Here is a 20,754-nt window from a genome sequence, read left to right as displayed (position 1 = left end):
GGGTGTTTTCCTGTTGGACAGCACAGTAAAGTAAGTCTTTTTTAAGTTTTTCCACCGGGTGCTTTCCCATGCGACATTCAGTACTTTGCTTTGAACATTTAATTTGATGCTGACTTTGGCTATTCATTGAACCAGCCACTTGTTTTCCTGACTGGATTAACTCAGCCGCCTTGTTAGCAGGGGAACACATCATACCAAGAAACTTCAGAAACATACAATGCAGTGACTAAGCCAGAACAGTATGTTTGAAAATGAATGCACAGCAAAAACAATTTCATTTTTACTATACATGAATGACTAGTGTACTCCTAAGCAAAAAAGAAACCAAAAAATGCTTTGATTGTTACTAATGTTGTTAATTTAGGGCAACAGTGACATAGAGCTTACATTGTTTTGTGGAATAATAAATTTATACACCCACCTTTTTGTGCTGTACAAACACTTACGGTACTTGATGTTTGTATGCACGTCTATTCATAAGCTTGTACTCTGTACAAGAAGACAATGTACTATCGTAGTTGGTCTCCAACGTTGTCTGTTGATAAGGAATAGAAATATTTACTGGGATTGAGGTGTACATGCATTTTTTTTTTAAGTGAAATTGCCACTTGTCAGCGATCTTTTCTCGTTTGTCTGTGGTCTCAAGACCTCGTTAACATTCGAGCTGCAAAGCCACACACAGGTGGAAGACTCAAGTGACTCTTTGTTGCCATCTTTACTGTCCCTACAAATATTCCCATTACCATACTTAACACCTCAATCTTAGTGCTGTATGTCTTTGCTTTCTTCTGTCCCACTTTTTCATCCTCTGTGTGAACATCCGTGATTAGATCGTGTGCATTTGGTCACTTGTAAAAAAATGTTTCTCCACTCGCACTCCAAATTTCTACCTTGCCAAGTCTGATCATTCAATTTGTTGTTTACTGTGTATACTGCACTGTATGTGCAAGGTGGAAATTAGTATGCAGCTTTGAATCAGCACATGGATGCATTTACACTTGTATTTGCTCGTGTATAACACAATAACAGTATGGGGGGAGGCCCACCTTAGGATAAATGATTTGTGTTAAATGTCATTTAAAAAAATGTTAGCTAAAGTCAATTCTATGACATTTGTCACAAAAACTACTTTTTATTCCGCCCCACACCCATCCGCCCCTCCTTTCTCTCTCTCTTTTGTCAGCAGCTGTTGATGGATGTGTTCAGACGTTTTTTTTTTGTTTTGTTTTTTTTTTTGCATGTCAGCACCCGTCCCTTTGCAGCAGGTGTGTGTGCGTGTTGGGTAAGTGGGTGTGCGTGCGTGTGCATGTATATGTGTGTGCTTGCATGCATGCCCGTAGCGGTGGTTGTGTGAGTTCCCAGTGAGGCGAGACATTCTGACCATGGAGTGTGTAGGATGCCAAAGTAAGACCGCAACGGAAGCTGGCTATCTGTCATTCGATGTATTAAGAGAGTGACACATCAGTCCCCCACCTTACAGGACAACTGACAGAACAGGCAGAACCTTTACGTTTGTCTCTTTTGGTCCTCCATTGATTAAAAATGGGAATTGTCACTGGCAAGTTAATTATAAATAATAACAATAAAGTGGCAGTTTTGAAAAAGGAAGTTCACAAATCTCCAAAGGAAAGTATAGAAAAGCTATACTTTACAATTCACAAAATATCAAGCACAATGAGTCCATCCATCCATTTCCCCAGCTGTTTATCACCACGAGGGTCACGGGAGTCCCGGAGCCAATCCCAGCTGTCATCAGGCAGAAGGCTGGGTACAACCTGAACTGGTTGCCAGCCAATCGCAGGGCACATAAAGACAGATAACACGAGCACTCACAATCACACCTAGGGGCAATTTACAGTAGATGCTCCAATTAATGCAATTAATCTTTGGGGTGCGGGAGGAGGAAAACGCACTCAACCACAGGGAGAATATGCAAACTCCACACGCGGGGGCCGGGATTTAAACCCCGGTCCTCAGAACTGTGAGGCCAATGCTCTGCAGCTACCTTGGACAATGAGTCATCAGTGAAATTTAGAAACATTTTCTTGTGCTCACTGAGAAATTAGAACTAAACTACTTTTAAGAGGGATTTCACTCAGTGACGTCGAGAACATTGTAATTACATGTGTCTGTCTCAGTGACAGACTCATTCCACAAGCTCATAAATCAGTGAATGAAACACGAGCCATTAGCAGTGCTGTGTGGGTGGCTCAATCTGGACATGCCAACTGCTCCAGTAGGAAAATGTGTACAGCATGGGTGTCCAAACTACAGTGCGGTGGCTGTTTGTAGCCTGCTATCCGTTCTGTTGTGGTCCACGGTACATACTAAAAATAACAGTGGCCATGGCCCACAATGCTATTAGTTTGAAAAGGAGGATGGGCGGTGAAGGAGAAGAGTGTGAAAAATAATCATAGCTTTTTACAAAGCTTTTCTAAAATGTAAAGAAGGAAACTAACCATTTACTAGACTAAACCCAACCCGAAAATAGTTGCACAATTTCTCTTTCTAAAGGTGATCAAAGGTAATTCGGAATTGGAGGAAAAAATTGTTGGTTCCACTTTCTACTCTGTGTAAAAGTCTGATTTGTCAACATGTCGGATTTGGCCTTGGCTCATCCTGGTATAACTGAAGGAGCTACCCAGATAGATTTGATTGAAATCATCAAGACGTCTCCATGAATTCAGATTTTAAAGGAATGTGACCACAAATGGTTGTTTGTTTCTCTGTGCCCCACGATTGCCTGGCCACCGGTTCAGGGTGGACCCCCCCCCCCCCCTCTTGCCTAAATCTGGCTGGGATGAACTCCAGCACACCTGGTCTGGAGAAGGGGAGGTTGGGTGTCCCTGCTAAAGCTACTGTGAATGGATGCATGTAATGTGATTCATGTTATGAAGAGGAAAAAAGCCTACACATTATATAGTATTATCTTTGAGTACACTTATTTTGTGTTCGAAGTTCCTACAGGATAAATGAATGGATGATAGCTAAACAAAGGAAACAAGAAATTGTTTGTATCATATCGTTAACTAGCTACAGTAAACCCTTTGCAGCTTACTCAATAAGAGGACTTATATTATATCGTGCTTAAATTGAATACATTCATGCTCTAAAATGTTCTGACAAAAGATATTTTTCACGTTATACCTTTTCCAAGCAAGCCTTAACAGTCACACTGTAGTTTTTTTTTTTTATTCCATATAATTGCTGAATGAGTTGGTTTTAGCATATTTAAGAACTTAAAGTCAAAGAATTTCTAAATGGCTTTATCATCCTTCCAATGTTCTATATGGAGATGTTTCCGGGGGAAAGTTTGGACATCCCTGATGTCTAGCATTTTGTCGCAGAGAAATTGAAAAGTTTTCCAGTTTTGTATGGTAAGAATATTTATATACATCCTGCCACAAAAATGTGTTGTTTTCACTTATTTGCAGTAGGCAAACCATACTATTGTCTTAACATTCCTGCTGCATTTTTCACAGTCACGCATAAGTCTACGACCGTAGAATCACTGAGCCGTCTGGAGGTTGTTCTGGGATGCTGTTTTCCTATCAGGAATAAAAGAAATGTAAATAAGAAGTTCCTGGGTCAAACAGTTGCTTCAATAAAACTCAATTAACCGCACACTACCATGTTAACATTCCTAAAATTTGTCATCATTTACTCCAACAGCAAAAAAAGTTTAGCTACTGTGGTATTAAGCAGGACTGACAGCGGTCATTCCTCAAGATGGGTAACGTGCATCTTAAAGATGAAATATTCTTCATTTTCTGGTGTACATTCCATTCCTCTTACTTTCTGTTGACTTATTGTTAACGTATCACCCATTGGAACAGGTGTTTTCATACACTTTTTCACATAAAAAGAATGCAAAATACGCATGTGAAGTTGCAGAAGTACGCGTCTTGAAAAAGTGGAGGCTAACATAAACATTTCTGATCACTCTTAAACCATCTTTGCATTAGTGCTGCCGTCATGCACCCACATGCTCTGTAGTTAGCCAACAGATCACCGTATCGCAGTCCAGCTGGGTGAGTATGTGTGCGTGTTTGAATCCAGCTGTACGCTCTCCAGCCTCTTATCAAAGTAACCACTACTCCTCAGTTAACAGCAAACATCTGTTGCTGTCCTCACTGTTGGGATTAAAACAACCTCCGTGTTTGTAAGCAGCTCAAATTGAATGTTTGCCTGAATTTTCTGTCCATAATTTACCGTCACTCAGACCAGGTCCCCTGTGGCCCCTGTGACTAACAATTTGTCTTTTACGAATTTTAGCTTCACCCTATTATTGAGGGTGTTGATGTCTTTATAAAAAAGCATTATTAGAAAAGGGTGCTTTTTCAGCGCTTATTTGTTAAAATATGTTTCTTTGTGAAAATTGCTGCTACCATGGAGAGGGGGGGCGAAGGTGATATTGGTATTTAAAATTTAAAATCACGGGTTAGTGTAAAGGCATTTGCTGCAGTGGTTTAAATGTTGTCTCACATTCTCTCAGCCTACAGGCAAATGTTGTAGATGGAGTCACCGACCTGAACAATGTTTCTCCTCTGTCATTATATCTGAGATAAGTAACAGGGCCCCTTTGACATTTTTTCCCTTTTACATTGTATTTTTTTTTTTTAGAAAGTCGTCCAAATATGTCTTCACATACCAAAGAACAATGTAAAATGCTACAGAAGCTCATACTGGCTGTAGACGAGGGGCAGCGTCTTTGAGAGCAAGCCAAATCATGCAAAGCGATATCCCCAACCCAACCCCACAACTAGTTAAATGTCAAGTATAATGACAAGCCTGCAAAACACCACGTTACATTGCGTCTATTTCTGCTGATAGCCAGCTATGCTGCTCTTCATACACATGTTTAGCAGTTTGGTGGCCTTGTCTGCCAGTGAGGTGCTTGCAGTTTGTCTTTGTGTTGATGTGCGCCACACAACTGGAGGCCCATCAAATAACGCTACGCTAGATAGAGTACCGGACGACACTGCAGTACCGAAGTTCCGGAAGACAGCATGCACCGGTTGATGGGCCTCGCCAGACCATACGCTGCAGATATACTGTATACCATATGCACTGTTACGTTGCAAAAGTGAAAGAGTTGGTTAAATGTTTATTTACATATCTTCTTTCCAAACAGTGACTATAACAGAGCAATTAAATAGATGGAGCATAACAAAAGTCATTGTTTTTATTCATCCTCCTCCTGTTCACTGAAAACATTAAAGTATCGTGTTTGAACAGCATCAGAAAGTGCCACATATCATTTCCGCCTCTGTCGCTCTCAATGTCTTTTTCATCTCAAGTTCCCGCCGAAGTTTTGCTGTTCTCCTCACGTAGCAGTCGGGCCTTTTGATCACTTAGTAGTGGTAGAGTCTTTCACGCTGCTTCACGCGTTTAAAATCCACCCGAAGAGCTTCGCCTGTGGCCACCTTTTGTGAAAATTTTTTTAAACTCATTAAATTAAAAAGATATTTTTATTCATTTCTAATTATATATATTTTTCAAGAGTGTCGTGGAGTGCCATCTTCTTCCACACAGGATAAAGGTAGATCTGTCTTCTTCTACAGCCAATTGAGTTAGATTCTTCTTCTGTGCCCAAACCTGAGTGTATTTTATGGAACGACCATGTTTGAACATTTCTTTCTAAGAAGTTTTTGTTGCTCTTTTAAACTTATCGCCCCTAACGATTAAAAAAACAACATTTTAGCCTCATCGTTGAATATGCTGCAGGGTTCCCAGCTCCTGAAAAAAGCGGCAGCTCGTCATCCGGAAAATACGGTGGATGCTGTTTGTTTACATCGGTTTCATGGTGAGATTGCGACAACAGTTTTTGAACTATAACATGGGAACATTCGCGTTTAGCCGCCAGCATGCTCTTGCTACTATTGCATGGCAGAGATTGTATGGCTGTGAACTTTGTGTCAGGATAAATGCGAATATTGTCATTCCACTGAATATGAAAAGATACTCGACATTGGCTTAAAGTTGGGTTTCTAATAGCAAAGCGCACCTAAAATCCAGTGAACCCAACTGTGTATTTTATGGGAAGCCAGGCCATTAAATATGCACAGCTACAGTATATACAAGCCTCTTTTACAAGAACTGACATACTCCAACTATAATGGATTTACATTTCTCTGACTTTGGCTTTTACAGAGAACCCAGCAAAGCAGGATCATGCCAACACGGCTTCCCCGATCTCAGATAATTTGAGTGTGACATGTCAGAGCCATAATCTAGTGTGCCATATGAATTCCTCGTTGGGCGGCAACAATATGGGGGAGGTGTTGGGGGTTAAGTTACACACCCCTTTACGACCTTGCATATTAGCGGTATTGGGCTCCATCCTGTCGTTCTTACTGCTCCGGTACTTCCTTTACCCCCACGTGCCATCTCAGCACAATTTATACAAACAAGCTTTCTGAAAAAAAGTGGCAAAAAGGCCAACTTCCGGAAGTAAAGTAAATAAAGATTGCAGAAGCCACGTGAACATAGCGACGTCACGTTTGTCAAGATGGGCCTTGTCAAATGAGACTTCTCCATAGAATGGAACACTGTTCAGGTGAAAGCGATTGAAAGATATCAGTCACGTTGCCAACCCTTGACAGAGGCAGTCTTGTTAGGTATATGGCATATTGCTGCTAGCCGACTGTGGCCCTTACATATGCTTCATATCAAATCCAGATGTACGGGTGTGGTAGTAAAAAATAAATTATCAGCTGAAACCAAACTCTTCCCCTGACAGTGCAGACTTGAGCTGCTCAATTACTGTGCAATGAATAGCTTTTGCCAGTAATAACACTTTTGTGGCCCTTATGGCCTCCCTGTGGTACCCTGACATCTGTTAGCCCCACCCTCAAGAACAACATGCTCTCTCGTGATGGATGGATGGATGGATGGATGGATGGATGGATGGATGGATGGATGCATGAATGGATCGATGCATGAATGGATGGATGGATCAATAAGACAAACTGAACCTTTTATACTATTGTTTACCAGCCAAACCCTATGTGGCTTACTCAATAATAGAGAACTTAAGATATGTCTAAATAGATTCACACTCTGAAATGAAACAACATATAAAAGACATTTTTCATGTTCTAAGTTTTCTAGCAAGCCTAATGAGAAGCTTTTTCGTTGTTTCCAGCCTCTGTATGTGTCCCGCACAAACTTTGCTTCCAACGGGCTTGTTCTTCTGCAAGGGCTTTACACTTCACACGAGAGGACGGACACACACATAAGAACCTGTTGGCCCCGCTTTTCCCACAAGAAGACACAACGTCATGCCGACACACACGCATATACAGACACAAAGACATGCAGGAACAGTCCCGCGGAGAAGCGTGTGATTCACACTTAGCAACCACACAAAAGTTTCGTCAGCCATCGTCAAGTTCTTGTGGAGACATCCAGCGTGAGGCCTTCCTGTAAAAGACAGCTACTGAGCCTTCAGGGAAGAAAATGACACTCGTCTTGTATGATTCCATGCCCAGGTTCCCATCATAGTTTGTGGAGAATTCCTCACACGTGGTCAGCGAGTTTATATTTCTTTGAAAAATTGACTCCAATGATTCTTTCTTTTTCAGTAAAGTCACCCCAACCACCCCTAATCCCCTTTATTAACACATATAATGCACACATCATCACAATTGATATAGTGTGTGGGATGAGAATACTTTTTTTTTTCCCCGAGTATATTAAGAACCGAAGGTCTTCCAGGGTTCTTTCCATCAAATTAATAGCTAAGGGCAGCATTTCTTCATTCCATCCCCGCTGCTTGCCATCTCTATGCATGGGTCACTTCTCTCTCTGTTCAACTGCCAAGAGGTTCGTCTCCTGTAGAACATAATGAGGACGCACTACAGGCCCCCCCAACTATCCAGTAAAGAGATTTAATAGGAGGCTTGTGTATTTTTTTGGTTGTGGTGAGATTCATGTATAAAATTGAACTATTGCATGATTCTGAGGTCGATGTTTTTGGAGAAGCCCCAAGAGCATGAGAAAATTGGATTAATTAGTATAATTTTAGGAATATTAATTTTTTTTTTCTTTTACTCTTCTCAACGAGGGTGCGTTCTAATCTCATTTTACTGTCAGTCGGAGACAGTCCTCGACTTTCACGTGTAAACTGTGTGATGAGACATTTTCTGTGCAGTCTTTGTATCTGAACTCAGTCGAACTAAACGCAGACTTTGTGATAGATTCACATGCCTGTTTTGTAACGAGGTTTGTCTATTTTTGTCTTTCAGGAGGCACCAGAGACATCGGATCAGCTTTGACCAGGATGTGCATGAGACATCGCAGCATTGAAGCTAAATTCAAACAGTTCTCCATGTAAGGAATTGAATTTTTGCGCGCCGATGCGTGGCACCTCTCTTTGCTCAAGTACCACACTACTAACATATATTTACATGACAAGTACCGGTTTGGTCAGCGCTTGACTGGAATGTAAGAGTGTATGTGTTGACTTGTACAGTCAAGTCTACCGTGATGGAGTATGCGGTAACTCGACACGTTTGGTGTTCTTCGGCCCTTACGCTGCTCGTCCAATAAACGTCTCTGCCCGCGTTCTGTCGCTGTGTGTGCCAAGGGCTGATGTCATGTGCTCTTGTGTGCGAGAATGCCCCCTGTTGTGATGTACTGGGCAAGAGACGATGCATCTGGCATCAGGCATCTATAATTTTTAGCGCAGACTGTCACCCACGTACACCGCAGATCTGTGTCTATTTCACACACTCACATTACCCAGACAAGGGGCTCTAATTTCGCGTGGCATTTCGGCACATTCCTCTCGGATCTCCATAGCAGGGCCCTGTGCATGGATGGGGGCTCCACCCACCCACTGACAGACAAACAGACAGACAGACAGAAATGTCTGTAAGAGAAGGCTGCCGTCTAATTTTAGTCGGATGCACTAAGCCTGCAGCTGCTTAGCACTCACGGCTTCTTCAACACACTCACAAATGCACAAATGTCTCAAGCAGTTGAATAATGATTGACGGACAGGACTACACAAGCATCTAACATGCTACCGTGACGCAGTTGAATATAAACACCGGTCTCTCTCTTGCCTGGTGATAATTGACAGAGTCGACGTCACCTATTGGCTGCAATGTCCCATTGTCTGTCAATAAACTGCAGACTGCGGTTGCAACGTGAAAATTAAACATGGAAATACTCCCCTTTGTCATAATTTCAATGAAATTGTACAATGAGATGATTTCTAATGTACTTGACTATTAATGAACTACTCCAAGCTGAGTAACTTGTTTTTTCAATAGGACCTTCCTGGAGGCTCTGATCAACCCCCTACAAGATCAGATGGAGGAGTGGAAAAGGGGTGTCTACACGTTGGATAAAGACCACGCCAAAGGTAAAGCAGTCATAGGTCACTGTCATCACCTTGAGAAGAGAAATATCAGGATTTTTATTGCAGATTTTTAAATATTATTTGAACATTTACAAAGTCGTCCACCTACATTTAATGTTTGTCTTAACTAGAATATAAGCGAGCTCGACAGGAGATCAAGAAAAAGTCATCAGACACACTGAAACTTCAGAAGAAAGCAAAGAAAGGTAAAAACTTTTTTTTTTTTTTTTTTAGATTTTAAACCCAATGTTTTTGTAAATACATACAAGACAAATTAGGGCCACAGTGTTGTGTGCAGAAGTACTTTGTCCCGAACGATGAAGGCTTGCACAAATCTGGTAAAGCTAAACATTGCCTTACTTGGTAGCTTGCACAGAGCAGGGGGCTTTCTCTCTTCACTTCACTTGGCACAGGTTTTACAAATACGTGCAACTACATTTAAGAATAAAATGCGAGGAATAGCACTTAGATATGTTTCTTCCCACTTTGCTATCTGTAATTTGATGTTCTCAAACATTACATCAGATTTGGTGATTGTGGTTCATTTGTGCTCCACATAGCAAGTCAGGCTAAACACACTGAGTGGCTGCAAAAGGATGGTGTCATTCTTTCAGTTGACTTTTCTTCCCTTATTGTCTTTGTACTTCTATCCTCCTTATCCAGCAGCAGATACTTTGGGTAAGTCAATCGGCGTCAGTGCCATAGGTAGATGTTTGTCATGCTTTGCAAAGACCATTTTAAAATATCCCATGAAAGGACGCCGCTGCTGAATGTAGGCTGTCATCTTTAATTTAAGTTCTGTGGTTGCTATGGTTCGCTTGATGGTATGCTACCGGTTTCAGAGCCTCATCCAAGGTAACCAAGACCCAGGGTCAGTTCCTTTAATGCGTCTTCCTTTGCCTCCTTTCCTTTGTTTTCTCATGGCTTTTCGCATTCAAGCTGCGCGGTTACACGGCACGAGAGTTAAAGGTCAGATTCTCTAGTTTCCCTGACTTCCTGGGCTCCATATTGGTGAGGACAAAGAGTGAAGCAGGAAGGGAAGTGTAAGGCTCAAGGGTCAACGTTCAGCCGTCTGTAAATAAGGTTGATACTTTGCGTGTTTATATGCAGTGTCAATGTACAGACAAAATACGTGTCTTTCTCGTCATTTAGAATCCAATAGATGAGCCACAACCGCATACCAACTTGTAATCGCTTAATAAATGCTGCCCAAATTGTTAGCTTTTACCTCAGTTCTCTTAGGCAAGAGGACAGTCAGTACGCACAGTTATACCAAACAGCCCATGACTTCGGCTTCAAGTAATCACTGGTCATGTGGAAGCTGGAGAAGTTAATCGTGTGTGAGTGCACGTATAAACATTCAATATGTCAGTCCAACTCTTATCAGTTTCTAGTTAGCTGAATAGCGAGCAAGTTAAAGTAAAAACTTGCATGAATTTGTCAAACATTTCCTAGTACAACACAAAAAGGAATTCAAGGGCATCCGGCGTAAAACTGTGCCAAACAAATATGCGTTCATCTGAGATGATACGCTGTGGCGACCCCGAATGGGACAAGCCGAAAGAAAAAGAAGAAGCTACCTGAAATAAAGTTGCTTGGTTGTGACCGAGGTGATCCACATGAGCTCGTGCATTTATCTCTCTGCATGCTTTTGATCTTTTCACTGATTTCCCCGTGAACAGGATCTCAATGTCAGCAGAAAAACCCTAGTAAAAATATGAATTTAGGTCAAAGAGAAAAAAAGTTTGATTCTGTATATGTTGTCCCTTGAAAGAGCTGCCTTCTATTTAGCATGTACGGTCAGTGTGAACAAGATGGTTATGGGGACAATAACAATGTTGAATTTTGTGATTTCGTCACACACTTTCACAGGATTTGAAGCAAAAGAATCATATAAAAAGCCTGAATGATTCGTTTCCTGATACCTCAAATGAAATTATAACCACACAAATCAATCAGATATTACATAACCCCCTTACGAGTTTAACCGACAGACATAAAATGAAAAATAGAATCATGCTGATCTCGAGTTAAAACTATTCTTAGTGAGGTTGAATCGCCACACGAAATAGTTTAAAGTTTCAGTCTGTACTTTTTTACACCAAAGACGTTATGTTAACACCTCACGTGAGAAAGCAGCTTTCGGTTTTGCCTCCACGCCAAAAAGAACACCATAAAATTTCTACTGTACCATAAGATAGACCGAGCTTTGAAGTTGTTAATCAGTGGTCCACTACTGATTATAGTACATTGAAATAACTGCTTGTTGACAATCAGATTATTCACAAATAGCCATAGCAGTCAGTATCACCGTTGAAGAAAGAGAAAGTAGATATAATGTGTGCATGGGAAAAGAATAGCTCACATGTGTGGTTTAAGACAAACAACTAACCTGTGCTATCGGGATTAATGAAATAAATAGTTCATCACAAGACCGAGTAGCCTAGACTCTCACAAGAAATCTGCATAAAATGTTTACTATCGAAATTACATGGTATTTACTCTTTATTTCCATACGTCGTCATGCAAATTTTCACTAGGGAGGCATCCGAATCAGATGCCCCAACAACCACCTCATGCTATTTTTATTGTCATTCTATATGTCCAAACAAATGTACCTTTAATTGTACCATACGTTGAGAAATGACCAAACCATGAAGAAACAAGGGTGGTGTCACAATTGCTTTTTTTTTTTTTTTTTTTTTTGGGGTGGTTTTGAAGGACCCAAGCAAGGCAGAAGTGAAGGAGACTGAAAAATATTTTAATTTCTAAAATAAAAGACAAGATAATGAAAAACATTTGACACAGAAAAAACCCCAAACATAAGCTCCCCTTAAACAGACCATGACTGTACTGGATATGTTGTGTGTGTGCGTTTGTATGTTTACCCTGTACATTTATGCAAATATCGATATACTGTATGTATATGTATATACTGTATATGTGTGTGTGTTTTTGTGTACATGGGTACAGTACATACCCAACTATATAGCCGATCTCTCTACATTATCAACAGTATTCTGTATATGTCGTATAAGCTTCTTATATACAGTATCTACGTACTGTGTATGTAACATCTGTTTCTATCCGTAAAATTGTCCTACTAAAACAAGTGCCATTCATTGTTGTCCATTCTTTTTTTTTTTTTTTTTTTTGGGGGGGGGGGTATGTTTTATATGGCAGGTCGTGGCGACATCCTGCCCCAGTTGGACTGCGCGATGCAGGATGTCAGTGACAAATACATTCTTCTGGAAGAAATTGAGAAGGAAGCCCTTAGGAAAGCACTGATAGAGGAAAGACAAAGATTCTGCTCTTTCGTAGCCATGCTACGGCCTGTCGTGGTAAGTAGTAAGTTGTTGCGTTGACTTCTGGGTCGTCTTTGCAGAACGTCTTGTTTCGATAGTCATGCATAATATCGAGACTTTCACACAAAGTCACAAAAAGTAGATAGATGAATTGGTCTACATTTCATAGAAGACTATTCATTTATTCTGTTTGTCAATATGGCTCACTTGCACAAACAGATGAACAAAGATCCATTATTCAGATAAATATATATATTTTGAACACTTAATTACACAGGTATATACAGTAAATGAACAGGTTATTTAGATAGAATCATTGCTCCATCTTATGATTGTTTTTTTTTTTTTTTTACTTGCTGATTGGTGATCGGCCCCAGAATTCCTGATCGTGTGAAACCTCAGAAAATTTTTATGTCGTCACACTTCTAATACATGTATACACTTCCAGAAAGTTGATACTGCAACCGTTTTGCTCTGATGTCAATGCTTAACATGATGGCTCTGTTGTGACTAATTCTTACAGGATGAGGAGATTTCAATGTTGGCAGAAGTCACCCATCTCCAGGCCATCTCTGATGACCTCAAGTCACTGACCTCGGATCCCCAAAAACTCCCCCCTGCCAGTGAACAAGTAATGGACCAGTATTGAACATATTTCTGGCTCACTTTCTAATGGTTTCCTATTCTTCATGTGTACAATTATAATCGTGTTTGTTCCCGTCAGGTGATCTTGGATCTGAAAGGTTCTGACTATAGTTGGTCATACCAAACTCCGCCCTCTTCCCCCAGCACCACCACATCCAGGAAGTCCAGCATGTGCAGGTAAAAACAAAACAGCCACACAGTAAAAAAAAAAAAAAAAGAAAGGACAAGTCTTAAATAAGCTCCACATTTACCCAATAAAGATGTGAATGACCATAATGGCATTCCAAATCTCAAGCGGTCTTGTGTAACGCATCTGTCAGTTGCGCCCCCTAGCGTTGATCAACAGCTATAGCTGATGTTATTAAAGCGCCACTGTGCTACAATGTTCAGTTTGTTTTGCCATGCAATGGTGGGTTCCATCCAATTAAAAATATTGTCTTTCTTTTCATCTTGTGTATTATTTACCTGGAAAAGCATCACAAAATATGAATGCAAACGTAATTTTGATGAGCTAAAACTGTTCTTCACTTCCAGTACAAGTTACAAATCATGCTGTCTTCTGATTTTGTATGTCGGATCTGGGTGTAAATTGGGATCAGGAAATAAAAGCCACTGTTTTTATGCTAATATTTAGATTTCAAAGCCACATTTTTTCAAGTCTACAGCAAAAATGAAGGGGCTGGCCTCGCTCTTCCAATACCCTTGGGAGGCGGATGTTTGTACGATAGGTGTTATGTTAATTGATCGAACCTTGCAATGTTCTGTTGGGCTGATTGGACTGAAGTGGGCTCCCTTTGCCAAATCCTGGTGGGATGTTCTAATTGTTTTCTACCCCCCGTTTCCTCCCACCCACGCCAATTCTTTGCCTCCCTCATTTCCTCTTTTCCTCTCCACTTTATGCAAATTGCATGCTTGTTCTGACCTCTTTGGGTGCCCTTGGTTCTCTGCTCCCCGTGTCCGTGGCCCCTCCTGCTTCCCTTCTCTGCCACAGTAGTCTGAACAGTGTTAACAGTAGCGACTCCAGAGGATCAAGTGGCTCTCACTCTCACTCTCATTCTCCTTCCTCCTCTTCTTCCTCCTCTTCCTCTCACCACCTCTTCCACCACCACCAACCTCGCCAACGGTACCGCAGCTCCACGCCGTCCCAGCAGGCCCCGGCTCGCCTCTCCAGCATCTCCTCCCACGACTCCGGGTTCATCTCTTCATCCCATGACCAGTACGCGTCCTCCAAGCCGTCGTCACCGATGCCGGCTAAAAGCAAGGTGAGAAGAAGCTTTCTGCCGCACGCTCAATCGCATCAGAAGGATGCGGGGTACGTGTCGTATCGGGAGAAATTATTTGCAATCTGAATGGGAGGATGTACGCTTTAATTTTCCACCTCACCAGCCTTTGGAGCGATAACTTTCTGTGACTGCGGTTCGGTTATTATAGCTTGACTGCACAGGATGTTAATGTCCTTCCATTGCCCACGAGCAACGCAGGTCACCCCCGTCCCGCTATTAAACAGTCCACTGCTTTGACAAATTCTGGTTTGGAGCAGCTTGAGCATCCTCAATTAATATCTTAACAAAACGTGCATTTTAAACGTAACGGACGGGCGTTTGGGGATCACTTTTAGTGTATCCCGAGTCGCAGGCCTCATTCTTGAAATTCAATTTAAAAACACACAAGTGAGACTGTGGCTGGTCTGTGTTGGCTTTTGTGTGGTTTGGGATGAAACTTTAGCATGGCTGCATGAGTTATTTTGTATGCACGCTACACGCGATTGAGTGTCCCACCAGAAGTATAAAGTCATAAAATGAGGTTAAACCCTTGAGTTCAGAAAGGTCAGTGAAATATGAATGCTAATTCTCCAATTTAACACCCTTTCTTCTGCTTGATCTCGGGGAGGACAGGACCCTCCCGTATAGCAAGCCTAACACCCCCCACGTAACACTCCCATTTATGTAATTTCGATGCCCTTCCTGCCGCTGTGGTCATGTGAATGCGCATCTGACTAACTGCTGAGCGCGACGGAAAAGTTCCCCGTGCTTATCTCGCTGACTGTCTGTCTTTGCCACTCGCCCGCTTGCCGCCGCTTTGCTTGCCGTCCCAGCCGTGCGGCAGTTCCAGCTCCTCTGACGTGTCAGAGTCAGGCCACCTTCACAGTGACACGGCTTCTGCAGCAGCAGCAGCTGCTGCCCCCCCTCCGCACACCGTTGCCAAGGTGAAACACTTTTACACATACAGTAAATTACCCCCATCCCTGCATGGTACCAACCCTCATACTTGGCTAAAAAGGACATCAATGCGGCTTTTTTCCTTCACACCACAAAAAAAAATTGACACGCTAGAGGAAAAAGGTGATCTGTCACAAATCAAAACTCCCAAACCCAACGACAGCTACCGGTGCATTTTTCTCTTAAGTTAAACCATTTATTTTGTTTTCACTGTCATTCATTGTGTTGTGTGCCATTTTGATATCCAGGATGGGTGAAAACTAAATAGGCATTAAAATCAGTACTACAATTGTTAGTCCTAGTAGGATTTTATTAAAACAAATAATACATATCATTACTTATGGGGGGGGGAGTCAAGATAAGAAGATGAGAAAAATATTTTGGCTCAGTTCTGAACAGTCAAGTGACATGCCATCTGGAAAAAAAGAAGTAGTAAGATCATATAAGTGCTATTTTTAAGAACTAAATTGATACTAAAAAAATTCTATAAGCAATTTCTAGTCAGAGTACGTCAAAACACAAGAAATTTGTCTCCGGTACTTGGAGCCGCTTTAGTAAGACAACAGACTGCCATTTGACAGAAAATACTTTTGAATAGTAGTAATTAGAAAAATAATAAATAAGTAACTAATGCCTAGTTTGGTTTTACCCTGCGTGTTTCTTTCAGTTAAATACCGTTCGTGGTCTTTTTTTTTGTGCACATCTCTTTTTTTTTTTTTCATTGTTTCATCCCATTGTGTGTTTCTGTTGTCTCTTTTTTTGTTTGTTTGTTGTTTTTGTTCTCCTCCCACCAACACACACAAGCAGCTGTCCAACGGCTTTGACCACCACAGCCCAGCCAACTCCCCCACTAATGGCGGGAGTTTGAGCTCGGGCTCCAGCACAGCTTTCCCCTTCTTCCCTCCGTCCTCCACTCCCTCGTCCTGCCCAACACGGCCGTGGCCGCGTCCCGCCTCAGCGCTGCTTCCGGACTGCCCGATGGGCTCGCTCATGGTGCCGTCCTCTCGTGTTCCCAGCTGGAAGGTTCGTCTCCAACATTGTCTGGGGTCTGAGAAGCATGCCGTGCTTTTTTGGGGGGGTTGGGGGGATAATGGAAGACATGTCCAATGTGTAGAATGAATGTTTTAGCATGGCAAAAATTACAACAACTGAAGTTCACATGTAAATTCTGTACATGCGCAACCTAGCGTACTTCTGCGTGCGGTAAAACCGGTCTAAGCGGAGGGAGATGTGACAAAACCCTGGAGGAACGAATAATCACCAACAGTGTCAATGTTTAATACAAACTGTCACTGCAGAGCAACCAAAGATCATATTTAATGTTCATTTGTGTTTACATACCTCATATTTATTTCATAAGTCATATACATACGGGGCGGCACGGTGGATGAGATGGTAAAGTGTTGGCCTCGTAGTTCTGAGGTCCCGGGTTCAATCCCGAACCCACCTGTGTGGAGTTTGCATGTTCTCCACGTGCCCGCATGGCTTTTCTCCAGGCACCCCGGTTTCCTCCCACATCCCAGAAACATGCAACATTGATTGGACACTCTTCAGGGTGTACCCCGCCTTTTACCGGTTGACAGCTGGGATAGGCTCCAGCACTCCCCGCGACCCTCGTGAGGATAAGCGGTGAAGAAAATGGATGGATATACATACGGCATATGTAACTTTTGTCAAAAGACACCCGCCATCGAGAAAACAAAATTCCAGCACGTCGTGTAATTAAACTGTAGTAATGCTCATTAGCGTAGCATACACAGGAAGTCAGCTATCCCCTCTTCCAGGTTCGGTCTCGTGACGTTCCGCATGTAGTGGATTGTTCAGCGGAACGTGGATTCGTCTTTCTTTCCAGGACTGGGCAAAACCAGGGCCATACGACCAGCCCATGGTCAATACGTTGAGAAAGAAGAAGGACAAGGGCCCACCAGCTCCACTGGACATTAACGGTGTCACAGGCAGGGAGAGCGGCGCACCCCAAAACCTTCCGACCACGACTCCGGCTCTATCTGAAATGCACTCTCCTCAAAAAGTATCAGTGGAAGAAAAGAACAGGACGGTACAGATCAAGGTGACTCACTGACTGAGTAAATCCTACTTATACGCATGTACTAAGACCCATTACTTGATCCTCGTTTTTTTTTTTTTTTTTTTTTTTTTTTTTTTTTTTTCATGGCTCCAGCCAGGAGAGTTTGAGGCCCACGACGAGCTGGCTCTGGCCTTATCAAGAGGCCTGGAACTTGACGGCCCGAGGTCCAGTCGGGACTCGGTGCAGTGCTCCAGCGGATACAACACTCAGACCAACACGCCCTGCTGCTCCGAGGACACGATACCTTCACAAGGTAACGCTGACCACAATATTTGAAATGTTGTCAGTTCGCTGACTTTTCTGACCCCCCCCCCCCCCCCCCAGTGTCAGATTACGACTATTTCTCAATGGCCGGGGAACAAGATCCCGAGCAGCAGCAGTCCGAATTCGACAAGTCGTCCACCATCCCGAGAAACAGTGACATTGGCCAGTCCTACCGCCGCATGTTTCAGACCAAGCGGCCCGCCTCCACTGCCGGCCTGCCCAGCACTCAGGCTCCTCACCCGGCGCAGGGGGGGTACCCCAATGGTGGAACCTGCCCCTCAACACCCACACATGCATCTACTGGGCCTCCGACAGGTACGCGTCACACATCTACAGTCGCGCATCCTTTTTCCCTCGACCATCGTGTCTCAGTAATTCTGTTTCTATCCCGACAGGTAGTTCAAATCACGGATTTTATCCTGGATCCCACAATGTCCCCGGTTCCTATTCTACAGGCCACGGTCCAGTTATTGTCACCCCGGGCGTTGCCACCATCCGCCGCACCCCTTCCTCGAAACCCTCCGCCCGCCGCTCAGGCTCGGTCGTAGGCACCGGTCCCATTCCTATTCGCACGCCAGTCGTCCCGGTGAAAATCCCAACCGTTCCCGACATGCCGGGTGTGGCAAATGGGAGCAAGGCCGTGAAAGAGACAGGAGGGAGTCCAGATTCTCCCACGTTTCCCCGGGGCGACAGCGCCCAAGTGCTGCCCGTGGCGTCTTGGAGCGGTCGGGCTTCGACCAATCCTCCCACCGTCCCGCTGGCCAACCGGCTGGCCCAGCGGCACCCTCACAGCGAGCCGGGAGGAGAAGAGCCAGATGGCGACGTGTTGGTGGCAATCCGCAACGGCGTCAAGCTCAAGAGGACGCTCACGAATGACCGCTCAGCGCCTCGCATCGCGTGAGCGCGACCACGCAAAAACGTTGAGAGTGTTTGAGTGACAAAAGATATTATTCAAGCCATTTCCTCTTCATCAACAAGCACATTTCAGTATCGGATGTGAGCCAAGCATCATTTTGTCTTGTCTGTGATGGCGCAAAAATGATAGACGATGCAAACATGCAGAATACTTCTGGTAACGTGCCATGATTCAATCCAAAATGGCTTTTTTTTCTGAATTAACTCAATTGCTGCGTAATTTCATCCATCCGTCCATTTTCTTTGCCGCTTATCCTCACAAGGATTGCGGGGAGTGCCGGAGCCTATCCCAGCTGTCAACGGGCAGGACGCGGGGGACTCCCTGTACAGGTCGACAGCCAATCGCAGGGCACATAGAGACAAACAGCCGCACTCACAAACACACCTAAGAGCAATTTAGAGTGTCCAATTAATGTGCCCAGAGAAAACCCACGCAGGCACGGGGAGAAGACGCAAAGTCCACATAGGCGGGGCCGGGATCGAACCCGGGTCCTCGGAACTTTGAGGCCAGCGCTTTACCTGCTGAGCCAGGGTGGGCTTTATTCTGAATTAGCTCAATTGCTGGGTCATTTCATCCATCCATCCATCCATCCATTTTCTTTCCTGCTTATCCTCACGAGGGTCGCAGGGAGTCCTCCTGGAGCCAATCCCAGCTGTCAACGGGGAGGAGGCGGGGTACACCCTGAACTGGTTGCCAGCCAATCGCAGGGCACTCACAATCATACCTAGGGGCAGAATTTAGAGTGTCCAATTAATGTTGCATGTTTTGGGGATGTGGGAGTGCCCGGAGGAAAGCCGCGCAGGCACGAGGAGGACACGCAAACTCCACACAGGCCGGGCCGGGATCGAACCCGGGTCCTCAAAACTGTGAGGCCAGCGCTTTGCCGGCTGACGCACCGTGCCGCCGGGTAATTTCAGAAGTGAATAAAAAATAAGACCATGTCATCGTGTAGAATAAACTTGAGTGTACACGTGAGACCCGATTTGAAGATTGGGAAACGAGGCAAGAGACGGACGGAGTGCAATATCGAGGGGAGGCTGCCGTTTACCGAATTTGAGGACATTCAAGCAGCTGCACGCCGACGTTTTGCGGTGAAAACTCTCCTCCGCAGCTCCGATGTGACCCGAGTCCTCATCTGAAGTGGACATCAAGTTGAGCCTGATTGTCTCAGTAAAGTTGGAGTAACTTGCTCATTTTTTTTTTTTTTATACCGATGAACAAGAATTTCTCTTACCAGAAGTATAAATTGTTGACGTAAATCCACACTGCCAAAAAGCCCGTTTTTGCTTTTCACACTTAACGTTTATGTATGTCGTCATGTTCTTCCACACTGCCTGAAGCTTTTCGCACGATCCCTCTCAACGGGATACGTAGCAGCAGCGTCGTTTTTAATGTTATACACCATTTATTAGCTGCACTGCCTCTACAGAGGAGTCATTCGCACATAGACAATATTCATAAATGTCTCGTTTAAAAAAAAAAAAACAAGATATGTCAAAAACACGTGTTTAAAAATCTTTAGTTATAAAAGGTATACCAAGGTTATTTTATTTTTCGTGTGTATCATTTTTTCTGTAATCTGTGGACAAACGTTGGTGTTGGAAATATATCAACGACTATGTGGAGGGAAATCCATAACATAATTGTATTATTTAAGAAGTACTGTAGTTTTCTTATCACAGGAAAATAAGATGTTGCAGCAACATGAGGTTTCACTTCACACTTTTGTGTGTCAGCATTTCATTTTCAGCACTGTCAGATCACGGTAATTACATAACGAGGCATGTACATATTTAGCTGTATAAGTTTTAATTTATTTTCTCTATTTTGCAACGTTTTCAGTTTATATCAAAAGTGATTCACACCTTTGCAATCTGATTCCTCCCCCCACAGTAGTGCAGTATACGTTGGGTCTAATATTTCACACTTTGCAGGATAAAATGCATTTT

The 20,754-nt window shown here is 43.3% G+C and overlaps 1 protein-coding gene across 5 annotated transcripts in view; it reads left to right on the top strand.

Annotated features, from left to right (window-relative positions):
- LOC133500513 (protein MTSS 1-like) overlaps window positions 1–20,227 on the top strand; it is a 34,093-nt gene extending 13,866 nt beyond the window's left edge. The window contains exons 4-17 of one of the 5 annotated variants that reach the window (XM_061819272.1): window positions 8,250–8,334; window positions 9,282–9,373; window positions 9,502–9,576; window positions 10,034–10,048; window positions 12,554–12,711; window positions 13,199–13,306; window positions 13,400–13,497; window positions 14,315–14,582; window positions 15,416–15,526; window positions 16,347–16,562; window positions 17,392–17,607; window positions 17,719–17,878; window positions 17,950–18,204; window positions 18,285–20,227. In XM_061819272.1, the coding sequence (XP_061675256.1) occupies window positions 8,250–8,334; window positions 9,282–9,373; window positions 9,502–9,576; window positions 10,034–10,048; window positions 12,554–12,711; window positions 13,199–13,306; window positions 13,400–13,497; window positions 14,315–14,582; window positions 15,416–15,526; window positions 16,347–16,562; window positions 17,392–17,607; window positions 17,719–17,878; window positions 17,950–18,204; window positions 18,285–18,790 (2,363 nt within the window). In that variant the 3' untranslated portion in view covers window positions 18,791–20,227. Of the gene's footprint in view, window positions 1–8,249; window positions 8,335–9,281; window positions 9,374–9,501; window positions 9,577–10,033; window positions 10,049–12,553; window positions 12,712–13,198; window positions 13,307–13,399; window positions 13,498–14,311; window positions 14,583–15,415; window positions 15,527–16,346; window positions 16,563–17,391; window positions 17,608–17,718; window positions 17,879–17,949; window positions 18,205–18,284 lie in introns of all 5 variants that reach the window. The other 4 variants (XM_061819270.1, XM_061819274.1, XM_061819273.1 and 1 more) reach the window with 4 other exon arrangements.
- Window positions 20,228–20,754: the final 527 nt, after the last annotated feature.

The sequence above is a fragment of the Syngnathoides biaculeatus genome, chromosome 5 (assembly GCF_019802595.1).
Source record: "Syngnathoides biaculeatus isolate LvHL_M chromosome 5, ASM1980259v1, whole genome shotgun sequence".
In the NCBI taxonomy this organism is placed as follows: Eukaryota; Metazoa; Chordata; class Actinopteri; order Syngnathiformes; family Syngnathidae; genus Syngnathoides; species Syngnathoides biaculeatus.
This window is presented reverse-complemented; position numbering and strand designations above follow the sequence as displayed.